Source organism: Impatiens glandulifera, chromosome 2 (assembly GCF_907164915.1).
Source record: "Impatiens glandulifera chromosome 2, dImpGla2.1, whole genome shotgun sequence".
Lineage (NCBI taxonomy): Eukaryota > Viridiplantae > Streptophyta > Magnoliopsida > Ericales > Balsaminaceae > Impatiens > Impatiens glandulifera.
Window position 1 is genome coordinate 1265936 of NC_061863.1, and position 21153 is coordinate 1287088.

At 29.0% G+C, this 21153-nt stretch overlaps 2 protein-coding genes across 2 annotated transcripts; both read left to right on the forward strand.

The window, feature by feature from the left end:
• Nucleotides 1-6933: 6933 nt before the first annotated feature.
• Nucleotides 6934-8626, forward strand: LOC124926266 (coiled-coil domain-containing protein 97). The gene is made up of 3 exons (XM_047466460.1): nt 6934-7197; nt 7270-7778; nt 8247-8626. The coding sequence occupies exons 1-3, from the start codon at nt 7011-7013 to the stop codon at nt 8457-8459; spliced, it is 909 nt and encodes a 302-aa protein (XP_047322416.1). The 5' UTR covers nt 6934-7010; the 3' UTR covers nt 8460-8626.
• Nucleotides 8627-10488: 1862 nt separating this feature from the next.
• LOC124928226 lies at nt 10489-12351 on the forward strand. Its single transcript, XM_047468759.1, has 3 exons — nt 10489-10556; nt 11882-12075; nt 12171-12351. Exons 1-3 carry the CDS (start codon nt 10489-10491, stop codon nt 12299-12301), a joined length of 393 nt encoding a protein of 130 aa, XP_047324715.1. The 3' UTR covers nt 12302-12351.
• Nucleotides 12352-21153: the final 8802 nt, after the last annotated feature.

The window sequence follows — 21153 nt, forward strand, 5'->3', positions numbered from 1 at the left end:
TTTCAATCTCTAGTATTTATTTTTAAATTTTTAGTCAATATTTTTTTTTGTCACTTTAACTTATTATATTGGATTGTTATTTGACTATGAAAATATTGAAAATGTTTAAAATATTCAAACAAACATAATAAAAAAATGACTCACAAAAATAAAACAAATAAAATGAATAAATCTAACAAACATTGTTAAAACTTTAAAGTTTACTATTTCTTTTCAAGCTAGCTAGATGATCTTATAACTATTAAGCTCCTCTGTTTTAATTGTTATTATAGGATTTGATTATTTGAATGAGATCTCTCATCACTTGATATATAAGATAATATGATTGGACAACAATTAAATTTAGCCATTGGCTAAATTTGTTATGTTTTATATGTCAAATGCTGCCCTAGAGTAATATTGATCAATATTAACATATATAACTCTAAGATACAAATAATAAAATTAGCTAAATAGTAACAAAACGGTAAAACAAACAATACATTTTAAAATCTAGACCTTTAGTAAGAATATCAACCTTTTAATTCTTAGTGAGTTGTATTTGATGAGTAATACTTTTTAAAAATTACATTCACTAACAAACAATATGTACTTTCTTTTCTAAAAAGATTTTTTTTCAGAAGATCCGCAACATTTTAAAGATTTTATAAAAAATGAGAAAAATAAAACGTTAAAAATAAATTACGATACTTATACTCAAACAATCAACATTTTTTTGTCGACACCAAATATATCATTAAAATACCAAAATCCACAAAGAATAATAATAAAAAAAAACTCAATTTTCTTTTGTAGGTGTGCTTAATTTGAGTTGACACTTCAATTTAAATGGATCTAAATGAGAAATTGAATCTCTGAATATATATATATATGGAAGAAGGCGAAATAGAATCTCTGAATATACCATTATTTTGATTTTTTTTTTTTTTTGTAAGAAGGCGAGTCATTTCCTTAAGAATGTAATTATGGAAGCAATTGATCATTTTTATCGTTTTTCATCATTTGACAAACTCAATCGTAAAGCTCCAAGGACGGTTGATGTGAAGAACTTTAGGCTTATCAGTCTCGTTTCGTTTTTCTATAAGATTATTGCAAAATGTTTACCAACAGATTGCGAAGAGAGTTAGAGGCGGTCATATCTAGTAATTAGATGACGTTCGTCAAAAGTCATCAAATTTATGATGTCATATTAATAGTCAATGAACAACTAATTCAAGAGGTGACAAATGTGTGCATTTGTCAAGTTAAAAATCGATTTTTTTTTATGATCATGTAAATTGGGAATTTTTGTTTGATGTAATGGACAGAATGAGAATGAGTGTGAAATTGATTGGCTGAATTAATTTTTTCCTCTCGACAGTTAAGTTGTATCATGTTAATGGGAGTTCTCAGGGATTTTTCGAGAGCTTTTGAGGGATCAAATATGGTGATCCATTCTCTCATTTATTGTTCGTCATTGTAATGGAAGCCCTCTAAAAAGATGATGCCTTTCGTAGAAAACTTGAGACTCATCCATGGAGTGAGTTGTGGGTCAAGAAGATATATCTTTTTATCATATCACATTTGTTTTTCGTTGATTACATGCTTTACATGGTTGAGGTGAAGGAAATATACTCTTTAATTTAATGTGCAAGGACTAAACTTGGATAGGACAATTAACGGTAATGATTTAATCTGATTATATAGGAGTCACAGTACTTTGCTAGAAGTCAACTACGATTAATGGGGTTAAACCCATAACTATTATAATTGGGTCCTATGAGGTCATACACTTAGAGTTGACAGAATAGATTAATGAGAATGAGAATGAAATTCAATTATTAATAATATATTAGATATTATTAATAATTAGAAATAATATTTTATTTATGAAATAAAATAATTAACCATGGTAAATTAATTATGAAAACATGATAGAAATAATATTTTTTTTATGAAATAAAATAATTAACCATGATAAATTAATTATGGAAACATGATATATCAAATTAATTATGAATATAATGATTTGAAATAGATTTTATTTATGAAATAAAACGTTTATCATGAATATTAATTGAAAAACGGAGGAATGCTAAAAGATGGTCTTTTGGTTTTCTTTTGCCCTGACACTCTAATTTAACAGCTTAAAATAGAGAACCGGGCAATAGAGAAGATGTGATTGAAAAACTCATTTTTTCCATAAACAATTAGATTACTTCTGTTGTTTTTTCGTCCTAGCAATCGAAGTCAACTGAATCTTGACGAGCTCGTGTGGACCAACTAGAGGAGCAACACGTGGGGTTCTCATCCTTTATACTACAAGTTATACCGAATTCACGCATCAAAGGTATCACCTTTTCGATAATGCTTTTAATCGCTAAATGCATGAACATCCTAAATAAATGTTAAAATAGGATCTTATTTTCCGCAACATATATCTAATGAATCTCAACATGAAACTACCTACATAAATTTTAAACACTTTCGAGATATTTTATGGTTATTCGGCGCATATTCTAGTATTAATCTTAATAAGTCGACATCTTTTTCTCAAATTCTGTTTCGAATAGAAAAAGGATGAGGTTGTCAAATGTATTGGGATTCAAAATTGGTGGTCTTTCGTCAACCTATCTTGTTATGTCATTGGTTACTAAATTGCGATCTAAGGTCTCTTGGGACCCGATTATCAATTGAATGGAATATAAACTGTCGAGATGGAAAGCAAAATAATCTTAAAAGGGTCGATTAATCCTCATTAAGAGTTTGTTATCATCTATACCCACATATATAATGTTTTTACTCATTTTACCCAAGAGTGTAGGGTAAAAATTGAGAGACTAATGTATAAATTTCTATGAGGATCTTCTAACTCATCGTTTTGTCATCTAGTTAGTTGGGATAAAGTTAAATATTTTAAATATTAAGGATGTTTGAATATTCGAGATTTTAATTTCTTTAACAAGATTTTTCTATCAAAATGATGTAGTAAATTTGTAACGGAAGCTTAATAGTCTTTGGGCATCGAGGATCAGATGTAATATGGTTATGATTGATCTAGTTGGTTCATTATCCAGCGGAGTGTAACATTTGAAGAGGAATTTATTCTATGTGGAAAACTTTTCGTGAGTAGTCTAAATATATTGTGTGAGATGGTTTTCAATCAGTTTTTGGGACGATATTTGGTGTCGTATTTGAAGGGTAATTTATTTTATGCGGAAAAGTTTTCGTGAGGGGATGGTTCTTCAATCAGTTTTTAGGACAACATTTGTTGTAGTGTCAAAACTCTAACTATGACGTATAATGAGCTTGCTTTTATATCTATTTGTAGAAATGTCACGGTTAAGGACATGTTTGATCCTTATTCTAGTAGTTTCGCTAGCCGAATTAGATATAAAAAGAGATTAAACAATAAGAGATTTTGTCTAATAATAGAGTTTACTTTTGTCAGGACGCAAGAAAGTGTCCACGTCAGAACAAGACGTTATGTGTTGGCAAGACATTGATAGTTTATATGTGGGACATTATTACAACTAGAATTTAACCCGTGCATTTGCACGAGTAATAATATAAAAACCGTGAAAAAAAATTACGGATAACATTTTTTATTTTATTTTTAACCGTTTTAAGTTTATGGGTGAGTCAACCCACAATCCGACCCAATTATCCATTTACTCAACATCATTATATATTAGTTAGTTAAAAAGTTGAACTTATATTAATATTAAAACGTCCCGCGTTTATCAAATTTGGTGTTGAATTTAAAATATAAAGTCTTTATAGCCTAGTTGGTTAAAGAGTTGTACTTATTTTGTTAGGTTGCAAGTTCGAAACATACCTCTGGCATTTTTAATTTTATTTTTAACCGTTTTAAATTTAAAAACGGGTCAAACCCACAATCCGACCCAAGTATCCAAATTAACCACAGCTCTCGACCCGGCAATCCGGACACTTTAAAAATTAAGCATCATTATATATATATAGATTAGTTAGTTAAAAAGTTGAACTTATATTAATATTAAAACGTCCCGCGTTTATCAAATTTGGTGTTGAATTTAAAATATAAAGTCTTTGTAGCCTAGTTGGTTAAAGAGTTGTACTTGTTTTGTTAGGTTGCAAGTTCGAAACATACCTCTAGCATTTTTAATTTTATTTTTAACCGTTTTAAATTTAAAAACGGGTCAAACCCACAATCCGACCCAAGTATCCAAATTAACCACAGCTCTCGACCCGGCAATCCGGACACTTTAAAAATTAAGCATCATTATATATATATAGATTAGTTAGTTAAAAAGTTGAACTTATATTAATATTAAAACGTCCCGCGTTTATCAAATTTGGTGTTGAATTTAAAATATAAAGTCTTTGTAGCCTAGTTGGTTAAAGAGTTGTACTTGTTTTGTTAGGTTGCAAGTTCGAAACATACCTCTAGCATTTTTAATTTTATTTTTAACCGTTTTAAATTTAAAAACGGGTCAAACCCACAATCCGACCCAAGTATCCAAATTAACCACAGCTCTCGACCCGGCAATCCGGACACTTTAAAAATTAAGCATCATTATATATATATAGATTAGTTAGTTAAAAAGTTGAACTTATATTAATATTAAAACGTCCCGCGTTTATCAAATTTGGTGTTGAATTTAAAATATAAAGTCTTTGTAGCCTAGTTGGTTAAAGAGTTGTACTTGTTTTGTTAGGTTGCAAGTTCGAAACATACCTCTAGCATTTTTAATTTTATTTTTAACCGTTTTAAATTTAAAAACGGGTCAAACCCACAATCCGACCCAAGTATCCAAATTAACCACAGCTCTCGACCCGGCAATCCGGACACCTTAAAAATTAAGCATCATTATATATATACAGATTAGTTAGTTAAAAAGTTGAACTTATATTAATATTAAAACGTCCCGCGTTTATCAAATTTGGTGTTGAATTTAAAATATAAAGTCTTTGTAGCCTAGTTGGTTAAAGAGTTGTACTTGTTTTGTTAGGTTGCAAGTTCAAAACATACCTCTAGCATTTTTAATTTTATTTTTAACCGTTTTAAATTTAAAAACGGGTCAAACCCACAATCCGACCCAAGTATCCAAATTAACCACAGCTCTCGACCCGGCAATCCGGACACTTTAAAAATTAAGCATCATTATATATATATATAGATTAGTTAGTTAAAAAGTTGAACTTATATTAATATTAAAACGTCCCGCGTTTATCAAATTTGGTGTTGAATTTGAAATATAATGTCTTTGTAGCCTAGTTGGTTAAAGAGTTGTACTTGTTTTGTTAGGTTGCAAGTTCGAAACATACCTCTAGCATTTTTAATTTTATTTTTAACCGTTTTAAATTTAAAAACAGGTCAAACCCACAATCCGACCCAAGTATCCAAATTAACCACAGCTCTCGACCCGGCAATCCGGACACTTTAAAAATTAAGCAACATTATATATATATAGATTAGTTAGTTAAAAAGTTGAACTTATATTAATATTAAAACGTCCCGCGTTTATCAAATTTGGTGTTGAATTTAAAATATAAAGTCTTTGTAGCCTAGTTGGTTAAAGAGTTGTACTTGTTTTGTTAGGTTGCAAGTTCGAAACATACCTCTAGCATTTTTAATTTTATTTTTAACCGTTTTAAATTTAAAAACGGGTCAAACCCACAATCTGACCCAAGTATCCAAATTAACCACAGCTCTCGACCCGGCAATCCGGACACTTTAAAAATTAAGCATCATTATATATATATAGATTAGTTAGTTAAAAAGTTGAACTTATATTAATATTAAAACGTTCCGCGTTTATCAAATTTGGTGTTGAATTTAAAATATAAAGTCTTTGTAGCCTAGTTGGTTAAAGAGTTGTACTTGTTTTGTTAGGTTGCAAGTTCGAAACATACCTCGAGCATTTTTAATTTTATTTTTAACCGTTTTAAATTTAAAAACGGGTCAAACCCACAATCCGACCCAAGTATCCAAATTAACCACAGCTCTCGACCCGGCAATCCGGACACTTTAAAAATTAAGCATCATTATATATATATAGATTTGTTCGCTAAGATGATTTCATAAAAATTTTGTTAAAAAAATTTTGGGAGTCTAAAATTTCATCTAAGATCTCGTTTTTGGATTGAGCGTTATTCACGGTAAAATTTTTTACGAATGATATATGCGTGAAAAATGTTGTATTATGGTTAGTTGTATGTGTCGCGATAGTGTTGAATCGGTAACTCACTTACTTTTGTACTTTCGATGGGTAATTAGTATATAAAATCTTTTGTGAAATGTTATTAGTATTCATTTGATAAAGTTTAGATTGATGCGGCTTGTATGATATGCCTACATAACTGAGTTACCATCACAATTATTTTCTTGGTAGACTATATAGTTGGAGAGAAATTATTGAACTTTTAATGATCGCAATCGTTCGATGCGTATCATTCATAATCCTATTCTTATTACGCTTTCTAAGTTGGTCGGGAAGTGAATAGTTCTTTTCAAGAACCTACGAGTTCGATAACTTATTGAGTAACTTTTTTTTAATGTCAAGTTTGGTTGTTCTGTTTAAACAATTATTATTATTTTTTAATATAAATGTACTATTTAAAAAATATATATATAATAATAAAATAAATTTTATTTTTAATAAAAAAAATATTTTAATATTTTAGTTAATAAATTAAATAAAATAATTTCTGTTCAAAATATTATTATTATTTTTTAATATAAACGTATTATTTAAAAAATATATATAATAATAATAAATAATTTAATTTTATAATAAAAAATATTTTAACATTTTAGTTAAAAAATTAAATATTAATTTATATATCAAAATTTAAATTTGATAAATAACAGTATAGGATTATTTTGATTCATAATTAAAAATAAAATATGATAATTTTTGTAAAGGAAAAACTAAAATATCCCGAAATCAAACAAGCTCCAGGGTTGTAGGTTACCGGAGCGGTTCAAATCGCTTTTGGAAGTAGCTCCAGCGATTAGGTTTTACAGCCAAGATCAGGAGATATAGATGAATCCGATGATGGATCAGAAGAAATCTCCGAGCATTGAACAATCGATGGAATCCATGTCTGAAAGACTCTCCAATCTAGAAACTCTCTACTTTCCTCGCGCTCTCCAATCTGCCGCCACTACTCCATCCGACCGCAAATCCCTCCTTCTCGATCTCCTCTCCCGCGATGCGGCCGTCTTCTTAGGTATACTTCTCTTTCTTTCTGATTATATGAAGAAATTGTAGTTTAGTTACTTATAAATTTGGTTAAATTCAGAACGATATGGATCACAACTGACTTCAGACGAGCTCAACGAATTATCTGTATTGAATGATGATTATGAAATCAACTGGCATCTGAATCATTTGCGAAGTTTGATTAGTCCTACAGCTGATGAATTGAAATCGAAATCAGCTCAAATAAAGAATAGGAGGTTGGCTTACATGGATAAGTTGGTGATTGCTGGACATTATTTTTCAGAGGATGCTATGAGGGAGAGGGAGCCTTATTTGCACCATGAGTATGTAGGGAAGTTTCAGGATCCTAGTGGGAGGAACATGGCTAGACCTGGTGAGAAATGGTCTGAAACGCTTATGAGACGATCTGAAGAAGCTATTTTGGTTGCGAAGATTAGAGGGGAGCAGCAGAGGTTGGGTGTGGCTGAGTGTGATTGGGTTGGGAATGAGATAGAACAACCCGAGGAGGAAGAAGAAGAGGAAGAAGAAGAAGATGAAGATGAAGATGAAGAAGAGTTTGGTGCTGTTGGGAGTTCACATCCTTCACAGGTAATTCAAGCCCAAATTCTCTAGATTAGAAAGGATTTAGCAATGTAGAAAAGTGCTAGAAAGTACCCTAGACCAATCAATAAGAACATTGTGTAGAAATGAAAGATGAACACCAAATAATTTATATTGATTTGGCAAAGATGGGTTTTGGCTTCTCCGCGAGAATCAAATGTTTATAAGTTTACAAAAGGAAAAACCTCTCAGATAACACTAGACAGACAATCTATCGGGTTTTCTCTCTTTTGGGTGCGTCAAGCTAAGTGAATGCGAAGTAGAGCCTAATAAGCCCCTAGCCCCCCCTATTTATAGAGAATAAGGGTCCAAGTCTCATCACATTTGGCTAAGTTTTTAGTATGAATCCTAACAGATTACGTTATTCAATTTTGCGTATGGCTAGATATGTATGTTTGTACTATGCTATTGAGGTTCCTTTATGTAACTGAATCTTGGTTTATGCCATTGGATCAGGCTGTTGTAAATAAATCAGCGCAGACTGCGACGGAGGAGGAGATGCAGGATCAAATGAACCAATTGACAGTGATAATGCAGCAAAAGTTTTTATCAGGCGAAGATCATCAGCACTTAGATTACACTAAGATAGATGAGGATGAGACTTTGGATGATTGTTGGCAGAGAGGAGCTAATCATGATGCAGAAGAGAAGTATTTTGGTACTGACTAATTATGATATGTTTGTATATGACTTGATCTTCAATCTTCTTAATGTTACAAGAAGGAAATCCTAGTTCAATGTGTCTTTTGTTTGTCAATCTGATTTGGGGATTGTTGTTATAAATGTAAATGCAGGAAAGAGCACACATTTCCTTCCATTTTTTAGGAAGAAAAGGAGGATCAGAAAATCTCAAATCAGTTGTTTTGGTTTATTCTTTACTACTAGTGAAGAGTACACATTTATGAGAGGATTGTTTTAAGATGAGTTCGGTTTAGTCTCAAACTGTTGTGTAATCGATTTTATTCGTTTGTAAAGAAATATACGTATAACTAAAATTTGTTTTGAAAAATAAAATAGTTGTGTATATTTTAATTTAGTGATTAAAATGTAATTACTAAGATAAATGTTTAGGTATAAAGTCTCACCAAATTATATATATTTTTAAATTTAACTACGGCTCTAACCGATTATGTATTTTCTTAAACTGTCAGTTTTAATTAAGATTACTTTGTGCATACATTAATCTAAACTTGTTTCAGAAGTTCATTTAAAATATTTTTTTTTAATTTAATAAAATTATTATTAATTTTTTAAAAAATGGACTATATATGTGTAACAGCCCAATTGGGAAATTTGACGAAATGACCTTAAAGACTGGGTTATTTGACCTGGTGGTAATTTAATAATTTAATTGCGCTTGTGGTGATTTTATTTTTTTTGGACGATTTTGCCCTTGTCGCGAAACGCTAAGTCACTTAGTGTTTCGCGAAGTGAAAATGTGTGAAATGTCCAAATTACCCTTACTATTTAATATAACTTCTCTCATTTTTTTTCATTTCTTTTCTTCTCTTTCTCTCTCTTCCCGTTCTTCTCCTCCTTCTCTCTAAACTGGGCGGCGGCGACGGCGGCGAAACGACAATGAGTTTCACGACGAGCACGAGCACTGTTCCACTTGGTACGTTTATCTTATGATATTTCAAGTTTATTGATGTTTGGTTTATGCATCTTCGAATCACTGTTGTTTAGGGTTTACTTCCCGTTTCGCTAAGGACTTATCGTTTCGCTAAGGACTTCCCGTTTCGCTAAGGACTTCCCGTTTCGCTAAGGACTTATCGTTTCGCTAAATATTTTAACATGAGTTGTCTTAGCTTAGCTGGTAGAGTGCGTGGCTTTTAACCATGTGGTTGTGGGTTTCAATTCCCATAGATGGTGTTTTTATAGTTTTTTTTTTTTACTTTTGCATAAATCAAATGCTCATTTGTAGAGAAATGGTTATGTTTTAATTTGATACATAAATGAAATGGTATAGAAAATGTTTGTTATGGTTATGTTTTAATTTGATGCATAAATGAAATGGTATAGAAAATGTTTGTTATGGTTATGTTTTAATTTGATGCATAAATGAAATAGTATAGAAAATGTTTGTTTGTTTTTTTTACTTTTGCATAAATCAAATGTTCATTTGTAGAGAAATTGTTATGTTTTAGTTTGATGCATAAATGAAATGGTATAGAAAGAAATGAAACAAAATCAGCTTAAACATTCATTAACAAATACCAAAAACAGCTTAAACATTCATTAACAAATACCAAATAAAGTAGTTCACTTTTTACATATTATTATTTTCTTAATTAGAATTAATTTATTTATTTACTGGAGTAATCTTCAGTCCTGCCCTTGAATCCAATTTGTCCAAAAGTCAATGCCAAGAACAATCTCAAGTGTCAAGTAACCAGCCTAACCTGTTTGTTTACTTGTTTATGTATATTAATATTAGAAAGAAACAGAAATATATTTTAATTGCTCAGTCCCAATGCTGGAAAGAGTCCGTTGATCGCCGGAATACTGGAAGGTGCTAACCATCCGATCAACCCAAACCCAATCACGTTCAGATTTTTCCGTAGCCAATCCCTCTCGAAACTACAATCAATCAAACAAACAAATTTCAATTATACTCTTATTTTCTTACATTACATACATACATGATACATACCATGTAAGCTTTCCACCTAAGGCTTTTACAACCATCAAAGGATTCATGGCTCTAACTGGAGCCTTTAGGAATCATGAGCTCAGTCTCACCGGTGATGAAGACAGACAAGATCCGTTTCGCTAAGTGCTTAGCACTTAGCGAAATGCTAAGCACTTAGCGAAACGCTAAGCAACTTAGCGAAACGGTAAGCACTTAGCGAAACGGTAAGTCCTTAACGAATCTTCCCTGAAACGGAACTCATATGATCCAAGATTATATGCAAAACCCATTAATGAACCACACTTAACGAAATGGTCAAATATGAACCAAATAACAAATATGAACCCACAAATATGAACAAATATGAACCAAATATGAACGAAATATGAAAAGGTTTTGAAATGAAGAAAATGTAAACATGAACATAACTGTTTATCAGATCTGAAGTGAACATCTACCTCGACGACCTTCAAATCCTTAGAATCGGAGATCTGCATATCCTAAACCCTAGAATCGGAAACCTGCATGCAAAATAGATTTAGGGTTATAAATCTTGTAAATCTGTATAGATAAAAACATAAATGGATTATGTTAGAAGATCTTGTAAATCTGTATAGATCTGTATAGATAACCGCCGCCGTCCTTCGTCGCCGCTGGCCGCCGTGAAGGAGAGAACGGGAGAAGAGAGAGAAAGAAAACTAAAAAAATGAAAATATTTGAGTATTTATACTAACCCTAATCCATTTCGCGAACGCTAAGTGACTTAGCGTTTCGCGACAAGGGCAAAATCGTCCAAAAAAAATAAAATCACCACGAGCGCAATTAAATTATTAAATTACCACCAGGTCAAATAACCCAGTCTTTAAGGTCATTTCGTCAAATTTCCCGCCCAATTTGGATACACCCATATCGGGAAATTTGATGAGATGACCTCAAAGATGGGTTATTTGACCTGATGGTCGCCTATAAATTTAATTGCTTTCGTGGTTTTTTTTTTTTAAGGTTTACTTCCCGTTTCGCTAAGTGATTCCCGTTTCGCTAAGTGCTTAGCATTTCGAAATGGATATATTGAACTCTATTTTTTATTATTATTATTATTATTATGATTATGATTATGCATTGTTAAGCTATCTAGAGATTTTCCCATCTCTTTTAAAGATTATACAGAATACAAAGGATATGTTAAGCATTTTCAACCATTTAGATAATCTTGGACAAAGTTTACCCGTTTAAAGTACATAGATATATTTTCTTATGGTGTGTATTGGAGATCATTATGTATTTAGATAATCAAGAAACAGAAATAAGGAAATGGTCAATTGATGTATTGATTCTTCATATTGTTTGAATAGATAACACTTGTCTGTCATTGGGAACCCTTTTGAGCTGCTTATTCTGTGTCAACATTTGAGTGGCTTTATATTTCAAAAGTCTTATAATTGTTGTTTTTCCGGGATAGGATGTTTGGATTGTGGTTAGAAGAGATAAATTTGGGAAGTTATCGTCAAATATTCAAAGAAATTGGTGTAAATGAGGAATACTTAGAAAGCATGTCAATGTTCACGACAAAACAAATACTTAGGTTTATAAGACGATGTCACATGAAATTGGGTGACTTTATAACCCTTTGCAAGGAACTGATGCGAATTAAAGGTTGGTCGATTTCTTGTCCTTCCTTTACTCTCTTCCAAAACTATAATCTTATTAGCTTTAGTTTGTTGATAATAAGAAAATGAACTTTTTTTCAGTGACTTGTTTGAAAGGAGAACAAAGGGTACGAAGGCCATGGTGGGCACCTCCTTGTTTGGCAGTTGTTTTTGTCAAGTCTGCGAAGAGTAATCGGCAAGCCAGAGTTGTGTCGCTGAAGCTTGAACCTTAATGGATTTTTCTCTTTTCTATGTATGTAATAATATGTATGTATGTATGTGTGTAATTCTCACTTGTTTCATGGCTTTAATCATCTAAAATTCATCTTTTGGTTCTTCAATGAAGAACTTATGTGAATTTCTTTCCTATTTTCATTAGTTTTTTTGGTTTTATGTTTGGTTTTATCAGTGTTTTCCTGTTTTAAATGCATGTATACAACTTTGTAATGAAAGGAGTGCATTATATATCTAACCAATAATAGTCTACTTTCTTTATATGAATCTTTATTGGACTCTTTCTTATGGATTATTATTTTCATCTTGATTATGATAAATGGGTAAATTTTAAAAAAATATTATGTTTGTCAAAAATTAAAGTATAAATTAAATTACACTTTAAAGTAATTTTTGCACCAAATTATTTAAAATATATTTTATATCAAAATAAATAAGCACTTAGCGAAATGTTAAGCACTTAGAGAAACGGTAAGCACTTAGCGAAACGGTAAGCACTTAGCGAAACTTCCCTGAAACGGAACCCATATGATTCGAGATTATCTGCAAATATCATCATCGACATATATGAACCAATATGAACCACAAATATGAACCAATATGAACCAAATAACAAATATGAACCAATATGAACCAAATAAAACAGGTTAAATCGAAGGGTTTGAAATGAAGATCATGGAAACATGAACATAAATCGAATTAGGTTAAGGTTTGAAATGAACATCTTCTTCGACCTTCAAACCCTTAGAATCCTTCACCTGACCTGCATGCAAAATAGGTTTAGGGTTAGGGTTTAAAATGAAGATCGTGTAAATAAAAATAAAAATTGATTTAGATTAGGGTTTGAAATAAAGATCATGTAAATAAGAACATAAATATGTATCTGTATGAAGTGGATCGCCGCCCCGCCGCCTCCGTCGCCGTAGTCGCCGCCGTCAAAGAGAGAACAAGAGAAGAAAGAGAAAGGAAATGAAGGAAATGGAAAAATTAGAGTATTTATACTAAACCCTAATCCACTTTGCGAAAAGGCAATTTTGTCAAAAAAAAAATAAAAGACCACGAAAGCAATTAAATTTATGGGCGACCATCAGGTCAAATAATACCATCTTTGGGGTCATTTCGTCAAATTTCCCCCATATCCAAGGTTTGGTAAAAAAATATTTTTAAAAAATATTAATTTCAATAAAATAATATTTTAATTATATATATTAACAAATTTAAGAATTCCACTTTCAAATGTTTCTAAACGGAGAGATAAATTTAATATTAATTTTTTAACAAAAACTCTAAAATGATATAACTTTATATATTTCCATCAATTTGAACATAATTTTGTTTCAAATTAAGTATTTTAAAAATATACGCGTTTTCAAACAGCGGAACACAGTTTGAATGTCTTTAAAAAAATGTTAAAAAAATATTGCGTTAAAATAAGAAGACAAATATTTTATTTATTCGGAAAAAACCTCGAATGTTTAAATTTTGATAATTCGAGTCACATATTGTACAATTCAAAATTTGAGTCTCATTTTGATAAAAATGATTCAAGTTCGAATCTAAAATAACAATTGTGTCTGCCTTCAAACAAAACATTTTTTTAATGATATATATTATTTAAATAAATGAAGATCCTTTATTTTTATTTAAATATTAATAATTTTAAGTCTTTTCCTACTAATCTAATTTTTCATAAACTTAAATCAAATAATATTATTTAAATAATCCAAATAGTAACCAGCATAGCTAACTAATTTGTGTACTTGTTACAAACCAATTACATATACTTGCACATATATTTTCTTAAATCAAATAGCATAGCATACTCTCACTTTACATTTTTTTACAATAAGGTGCGATATAGTGTCAGTGATACACAAAAGGAAAGTCTCTCTTAACTTGATATTTTAATTAATGTGTTTTTTTTTCAATATAGATTAAAAACCATAAACAAAAGTTGAAAGCAAAGGCAATGGCAATTAAACGTCTTCTTGGTCTTCATCTTCATTGACATGGATTAGTGGTTAGATTCTTGATTTTCTTGATCGTTTTCATTAACTCGTTGGATATTACCATAAGAAATGTATGAGAAGAACGTAACAAAAAAGAGTAACACCAAATAAATGTGGGAGTTGTAAGAAGAAAGAAGAAAACAAAATAGGAATGTTGATTTTGGAAAGATTGATATAATAATTTGGTGAATCCGTAATGAGACGGATTAATGAAATGAGAGGCAGATGAATCAACACAAGCCATAAAAGATACTTTACCTCGACAACTAGGGACAGAGCAAAGATGAAAAATTACCTGGGGCTGACTCATTTGTCCGGTTTATTCACTTAATTTGTCCCATTTTTTTTTAATTTAAGTGGGGACTGGAACCCACCCTAACCAAAGGGCGAATCCAGGAAAAAAAATTCCACTGAACTGTAAGATTTTTGGTATTATACTATTACGTGTAATACGTGAACATATTAATCAAATTTTTCTAAAAATACCCTTACTAAATAGATCTTCAGCCAACCCTTCTAAAAATAAAATAAATAAACGAAATTTTAAGAGTGATTAGAATACTCGATTTAAAAAACAAAATTATACATTTAAAAAAAAATTAAGTTAAGAAAGCATTAAAAACTAAATTAATTAGATTTTAAATAAGTGAAAATTAAATATATAAATATAAAAAATATAAAAATATAAAATATTAATGGAAACTGTTTTGAAAGAATAAATAATATATAAATTTATTTATGTAAATCATTGAAACAAATCAATATAATTGTTTAATTTGTTTTAAATAAAAATTTATATTATTTTATAAATTTTATAATATTTAAAAAAATATAAAAGACTATTTTACTCTTACAATAAATTATTATTTTAATATTTATATTAAAATAATTTGTATTATAAATTAAACTGAAATTAATAAAAAAAATAATAATATATAATTATATAAATGTAGTTTTAAAATAAATAATACTAATATATCATTTAAATTATTTTATATATAATTTTTTATATTTTTAATTATATAAATTAAAATTTATGTAATATTATATAATAAATAAACTAACATTATAATAATTTTTATAAAATTAAGTGGGAGGGCAGAGTTTGATCAACTAATCTTCACTTAGTGAGATTAAATTCAAAGACAAATGATTACATGTTTAAACTTAATATACATATATTTAAAACTTTACTCTCAGCTATAATTCAAACATTTTTTTAATTTAGATAGGCTGGAATCCACACTAGCCCAACGCTGACAACTCTTAGAGAATTGAATGGCCATAGAAATTTTCTTTTATCAAATATATCAAAATCTTCCTATCATATATGTAGACGGACCCATTGGAGGGAGGCAAGTTATGTATTTGTATAGCCCAAAATGGTTATAATTAATATATTATTAATTAATAAATGACCAATTATTATTTGAGGTTTTTATGTTTGGATTAAATTGACTCAAATGTTTATATAAGTTCGAATTATTAAAATTGTAGGTATATGAGATTTTTTAATTATTTTTACACATTACACGTTTTTTAAAACATTTAAACCGTATTCGACAGTTTTAAACGACTCAAAAACTACTCAATTTAAATTATAAATACGTCTAAATTTTTAAACTGTACACAAAGTTATATCCTTATAAACTTTTTTGAATTTTTTTTTTATTTCTATTCAAATTTTTTTTTATTATATTACACATTTTTTTTTAATCACCAAAACCAACTTCGACTAACTAGAAGGCGTAAATCTAAAAAATAGTGTTAAATATTAAAAAAAATACGTTAAAAACATAAAAAGTCTCAAATGACAAAATATTTGATAGTTTGAATCATATATATAAAAAAAAAAATTCAAAGTTCAAACCTTATGAAAACGATAAGTTCTAAGTATTATGCTATTAATAAATATACATTATGAATTAATTAGTATTTGCACCAAATGTTTAGCTGAATTGTTGGAGGGGACAGTCCTTTTTGAGAAATGGTGATCAAATTGTCAAAATACATTAATTGAAAAGTTAACTGTTTATTATTTGGTGTGGGGTTTGGGGTTAGGCTTATTATTTTATGTCAGATAAGTTGAAAAAATCAATTCATAATTTTAAATTTTTATAAACTTTAATCTAAATAGAACACCACCCTCCATCATCTTTCACTATTGAGTTAATTTATAAGTTTAAATTTTTATAAACTTTAATCATAATAAAACTTACCACCCTATCTCATCTTTGTTAATCAGAATGGGTAATTTTATTAATCATAAATTATATTAATTTTATATTATATTTTATTTTAAATATTCTTTTTACACTAATTTGTTTGATAATAATTATTTTTTTAAAAAAAAGTTAATAAATATGATATAAATGATAGTCGTTTAATTATAACAATAAAATTATTAAAAAAAACACTAGTGTTTATCTAAAAATCAACCACACTCAAAACACAACGAAATTACCATTTGAGAGCAATAATAAAAAATATAAACCGAAAATACTCACCAACAAACAAACAAAATATAAAATCTAAAAACGACTAGCTCGGAGATCCTCAAGAAGATTGTTAAGTTCACCCACCGCCTCCACCGATATTACATAAGATATCTCTCATTTTGTCATAATAATAACGTTATGTAGTAATGTAATAGTCGACAGCGATCACTGAACGTACTACGGTTTCTTTTCAGCCAAATAATTCATCAAAAAATAATCAGGAACGGAACTCATCGACTCAATCCAACCAATCTCACGACAATAAAATATAGAATGTGATAATATTTATATTTATTGGTATTTATATTATACCAATAAATGTTACAATAAAATAACATTAAATGTTAGACTTTTGGTAGATAAAATCAAGAGTCCTTCTTAAAAAAACGGTGAAGTTCTTATCATTCTATGTTTTCTACTTTTTTCCCGCCATGCATGTCAATTGACTTTCATATCTGGTTGGGATTTCATTTTCATACCATGACACGTCAGTTAATGCTGGACATCCAAGGACCTAAAAGTTAAATCACGGCCCGACAGACAACTGATATAAAATAGATTTTATTATAGATTAATTTTATTTAAAATCTCTTAAAACTTAACTTATTTAAACATTATAATATATATAACATCTTATTTGTTTTATAAATATATATATATATATATCATTCGAAATCAGCTCAAATGAAGATGAAAAAGAACAATCAATATTATAACATTTTGTTTAGAAACAAAAGATGAACTCCAAACAATTTATAATTATATCTTACAAATCAAATACTTACATTTTTATTAAAATGAAATAACATAACACTCCTTCATATTTCATGACACCCATAAATAAAAGTATAAAGTTAATTCATTTTGACAATTCAATGACAATTAAATTTTCTCCTTCTCTTTCTCTTTCTCTTTATTCTTCTTCTCCTTCTTCTTGGACATAGATAGCTATGCGGTTAGAATCTCGACTTTCTTGCTCGTTTTCTCGAGTGTGAAATGGATATTTTCACGAGAAGGGTAAGAGAAGAACGTAACGAAAAGAGTAACAGCGAATAAATGTGGGAGTTTTAAGAAGTAAGAAAAGAATAGAAGAGGGAGAAATTTAAGTGAAAAATATCCATTGGAAATGCTAAATAGACGAACTGTTTGCAGGTGAAAGTGGAGGAATATTTTAGAAGAGGCGAAAATGATAGGAACGGTGAAGAGGAAGTATAATGAAAACAATATAGGAATAGGAATAGGAATAGGAATGTAATCATTTTGGATGAATAAAGATAGAGGCATATGAACCAAGATAAACCAGACCAGATATTTTACCTCCACCACGTGAGTATCTCCTCCACAGTTATAGACTTATAGTACCAACCACCACCATCACCGCGTCCTCCACCTCCACTACTTCCACCTCTATCGCCGGAGTTGTATCCATAACCGCCGCCGCCGCCACCCAAATTGACAATAGAGTCCACGGTCTCGCCTTCCATGACTGAATCGAGGAATATTAATTGTTTTTTATGTTATGCCGGGGTGGGTGGGATGAGATCCTCTGCTGAGAATTAGATGGTACGTACTGTCTTCTAATATAGAGAGTCACATTAGCAGATAAAATAAATGATTGATTGTGATTTGTAAGTGGCGGGAAGAATTAGAAGTTGGGTGTCATATCTGTATTCAATGATGATTATGAAATCAACTGGCATGCATCTGAATCATTTGCGAACTTTGATTAGTCCTACAGCTGATGAATTGAAATCGAAATCAGCTAAAATGAAGAACAATCAATATTATAACATTTTGGGTAGAAATGAAAGATGAACACCAAACAATTTATTAAAATAACATAAGATACATATAGTTTTTACATACATTTTTATTAAAATAACATAATATTCCCGAATACTTCATTACATATCCAAAGCCGTTAAGGCCGATTATTACCATTGTCTACCTCTTTGGGCAGACAAAATGATAATTTTTTTCATTTTTTAATAAATTTATTCCAAGATAGAGTCCACTTTGATTTTTTCACTTATATATATTTATATATAATAAAAAAAAAACATAAATAAAAATAGAAAGCAGCAATTCGATGGCAATTAAACGTCATCTTCATCTTCTTGGCCTCCTTCTTCTTCCACATGAATAACTACGTGGTTAAATTCTTGACTTTCTTGCTCGTTTTCATTTGTGAGGTGAATATTTTCACGTGAAGGGTACGAAAAGAACGTAACGAAGAGAGTAACCCCGAATAAATGGTGGAATTTTAAAAACAATGAAAAGAACAGAAGAGCGAGAAATTGAAGTGAAAAATATCCCTTAGAAATGTTAAATAGACGAGATGTTTGCAGTTGAAAGTGGAGGGATATTTTAGAGGAGGCGAAAAAAATACAAATGGAGAAGAAGAAGTAGAGTGAAAATAAGATAGAAATGATGATTTTGGATAGATTGTCAATGTCATAATTTGGGGAATCCCTGATGTGACGGATTAATGAAGTTAGAGGCATATGAATGACGAAAAACCAGAAGAGATATTTTACTTCAACAACCCTTGAGAATTGAATGGCCATGGCAATTTTCTTTCATCACATACAAAGAAAAGTTGAGATATATAAAGAGAGGAGGATGATCATGGTTGGTGAAAAATTATAATTAGAGCGGTAAAGTCAGGCTTATTATTTTTTATGGGGTTTCTAATTACATATTTTATATGGGTTCTTATTATTTTATATGGGGTTTCTAATTACATATTTTATATGGGTTCTTTTTTGGGGCGTACTAAGACAGAGGTCTGGTCTGGTGTGGAAGTTGAAGTTTGGAATTTTATTTTTAATTTAGTTGATATAAATATATTTATATATATATATATATATTAATTTTATATTTATTATATTATTTTATTTAATTAATTAAAAATTATAATATTCAATTATAATTCAAAAACTAAAATAATTTTACATTATATTTGATGTTTTAATACAAATTACTAATAGTTGGAGAATCACAATATTACTAATGTGTTGGTTTCTCTATTTCGTCAAAATTTGAATGTTAAACAATATCTAAATAAACTCATTTAGTTTCCCTAGTCATCTCATTTTAAATATTAAGTTAATTATTTAATTAACTAAAATATTAAAATATTTTTACTTTACTTTTATTAATTTATACTTTAAACACATAAACAATGTTTAATAATTTAATTAATTAAAAATTCAAATATCCTATTATTTATTATGCCAAAAATAAATTTAGAACAAAATTATAAAACAAATAAACAATTTTTTTTTTCAAAGTTAATTATAATTTTAACAACAAATCAATTTTGAAAAATATATTTATAACTTAGATAGAAAACATATACAATTAGAGCATGTTTGATAGACTGATTTTAGGATTTTGTTTTCCTAGTTTTTACAAAAATTAGCATAAATTTATTGCGTTGCAAGAACTAATTAAATATATTAAAATTTATAAAATTTAATTAAATGTATTAAAATAAAGAGTTAAACAATAAGAAATCAACATTATTATAGACACCCATCATTTATAATAAAGTTTTAGAATTAATAATTAAGATGACTTGTTTTCAAAATTATTTGAGATATTTCAAACAAATTCAAACTAAATGTACTGACCAATTTCAAATTAAATTGATTAATTTTATATAAATCTATTTAGAAATCGATAGAATTGAAATTGTGTTTAAATAAAAAAAATGTTAATTAAAATTGTTAATACATATAATTAAAATATATTCTAGACCATCATTTTAATTAAATAAAAATAATAATAATTTAAAAAAATAAAAATAGTTGTTCAAAGTGATATTATTTTCAAATAAAATCGCCATTATAAAAAAGAGAAACTATTAAATAGACATTTAAATATGGTACAATTGCAACTATAAAACATATATAAACATTAACAAATAAAAAAAAATTAAACACAAAAAACTAACATTTTGCTACATCTACGACTACCTTCTACTCACACATTAAACATTTTGTTCCATCTCATTATCGACCAACATCTACATTTACTTTGGACATTTTTATCCAATTAATTCGTCGTTATCTATCACATTATACTCTTATTTTGTGCATTAGATTCAATTCGAACCACAATTCACTTAATCCCTCAAATTCGCATCCATCTTCTAAAATGTGATAATTCTTTTAATCTCTCAAATTTACACTCCCATATATCATAATCATTTTAATATTTATAATACATCCTTTAAAATGTGCTTCAATTAAGACACAAAACATAATTTCAAGTTTGAAATTTTACACTTTAACCAATACACCACACCATTTGTGATTATTAAATTAAATTTATAATTTT

Bases quoted from the DNA above. Each gene is read 5' to 3' on its own strand.
- LOC124928226 (XM_047468759.1), top strand. From the start codon at position 10,489: ATGGCTCTAACTGGAGCCTTTAGGAATCATGAGCTCAGTCTCACCGGT. The intron at 10,557-11,881 runs GTTTCGCTAAGT...TTTCCGGGATAG, and splicing joins GATGAAGACAGACAAGATCC to GATGTTTGGATTGTGGTTAG. The intron at 12,076-12,170 runs GTTGGTCGATTT...ACTTTTTTTCAG, and splicing joins GGAACTGATGCGAATTAAAG to TGACTTGTTTGAAAGGAGAA.
- LOC124926266 (XM_047466460.1), top strand. From the start codon at position 7,011: ATGAATCCGATGATGGATCAGAAGAAATCTCCGAGCATTGAACAATCG. The intron at 7,198-7,269 runs GTATACTTCTCT...GGTTAAATTCAG, and splicing joins CGATGCGGCCGTCTTCTTAG to AACGATATGGATCACAACTG. The intron at 7,779-8,246 runs GTAATTCAAGCC...CCATTGGATCAG, and splicing joins GGAGTTCACATCCTTCACAG to GCTGTTGTAAATAAATCAGC.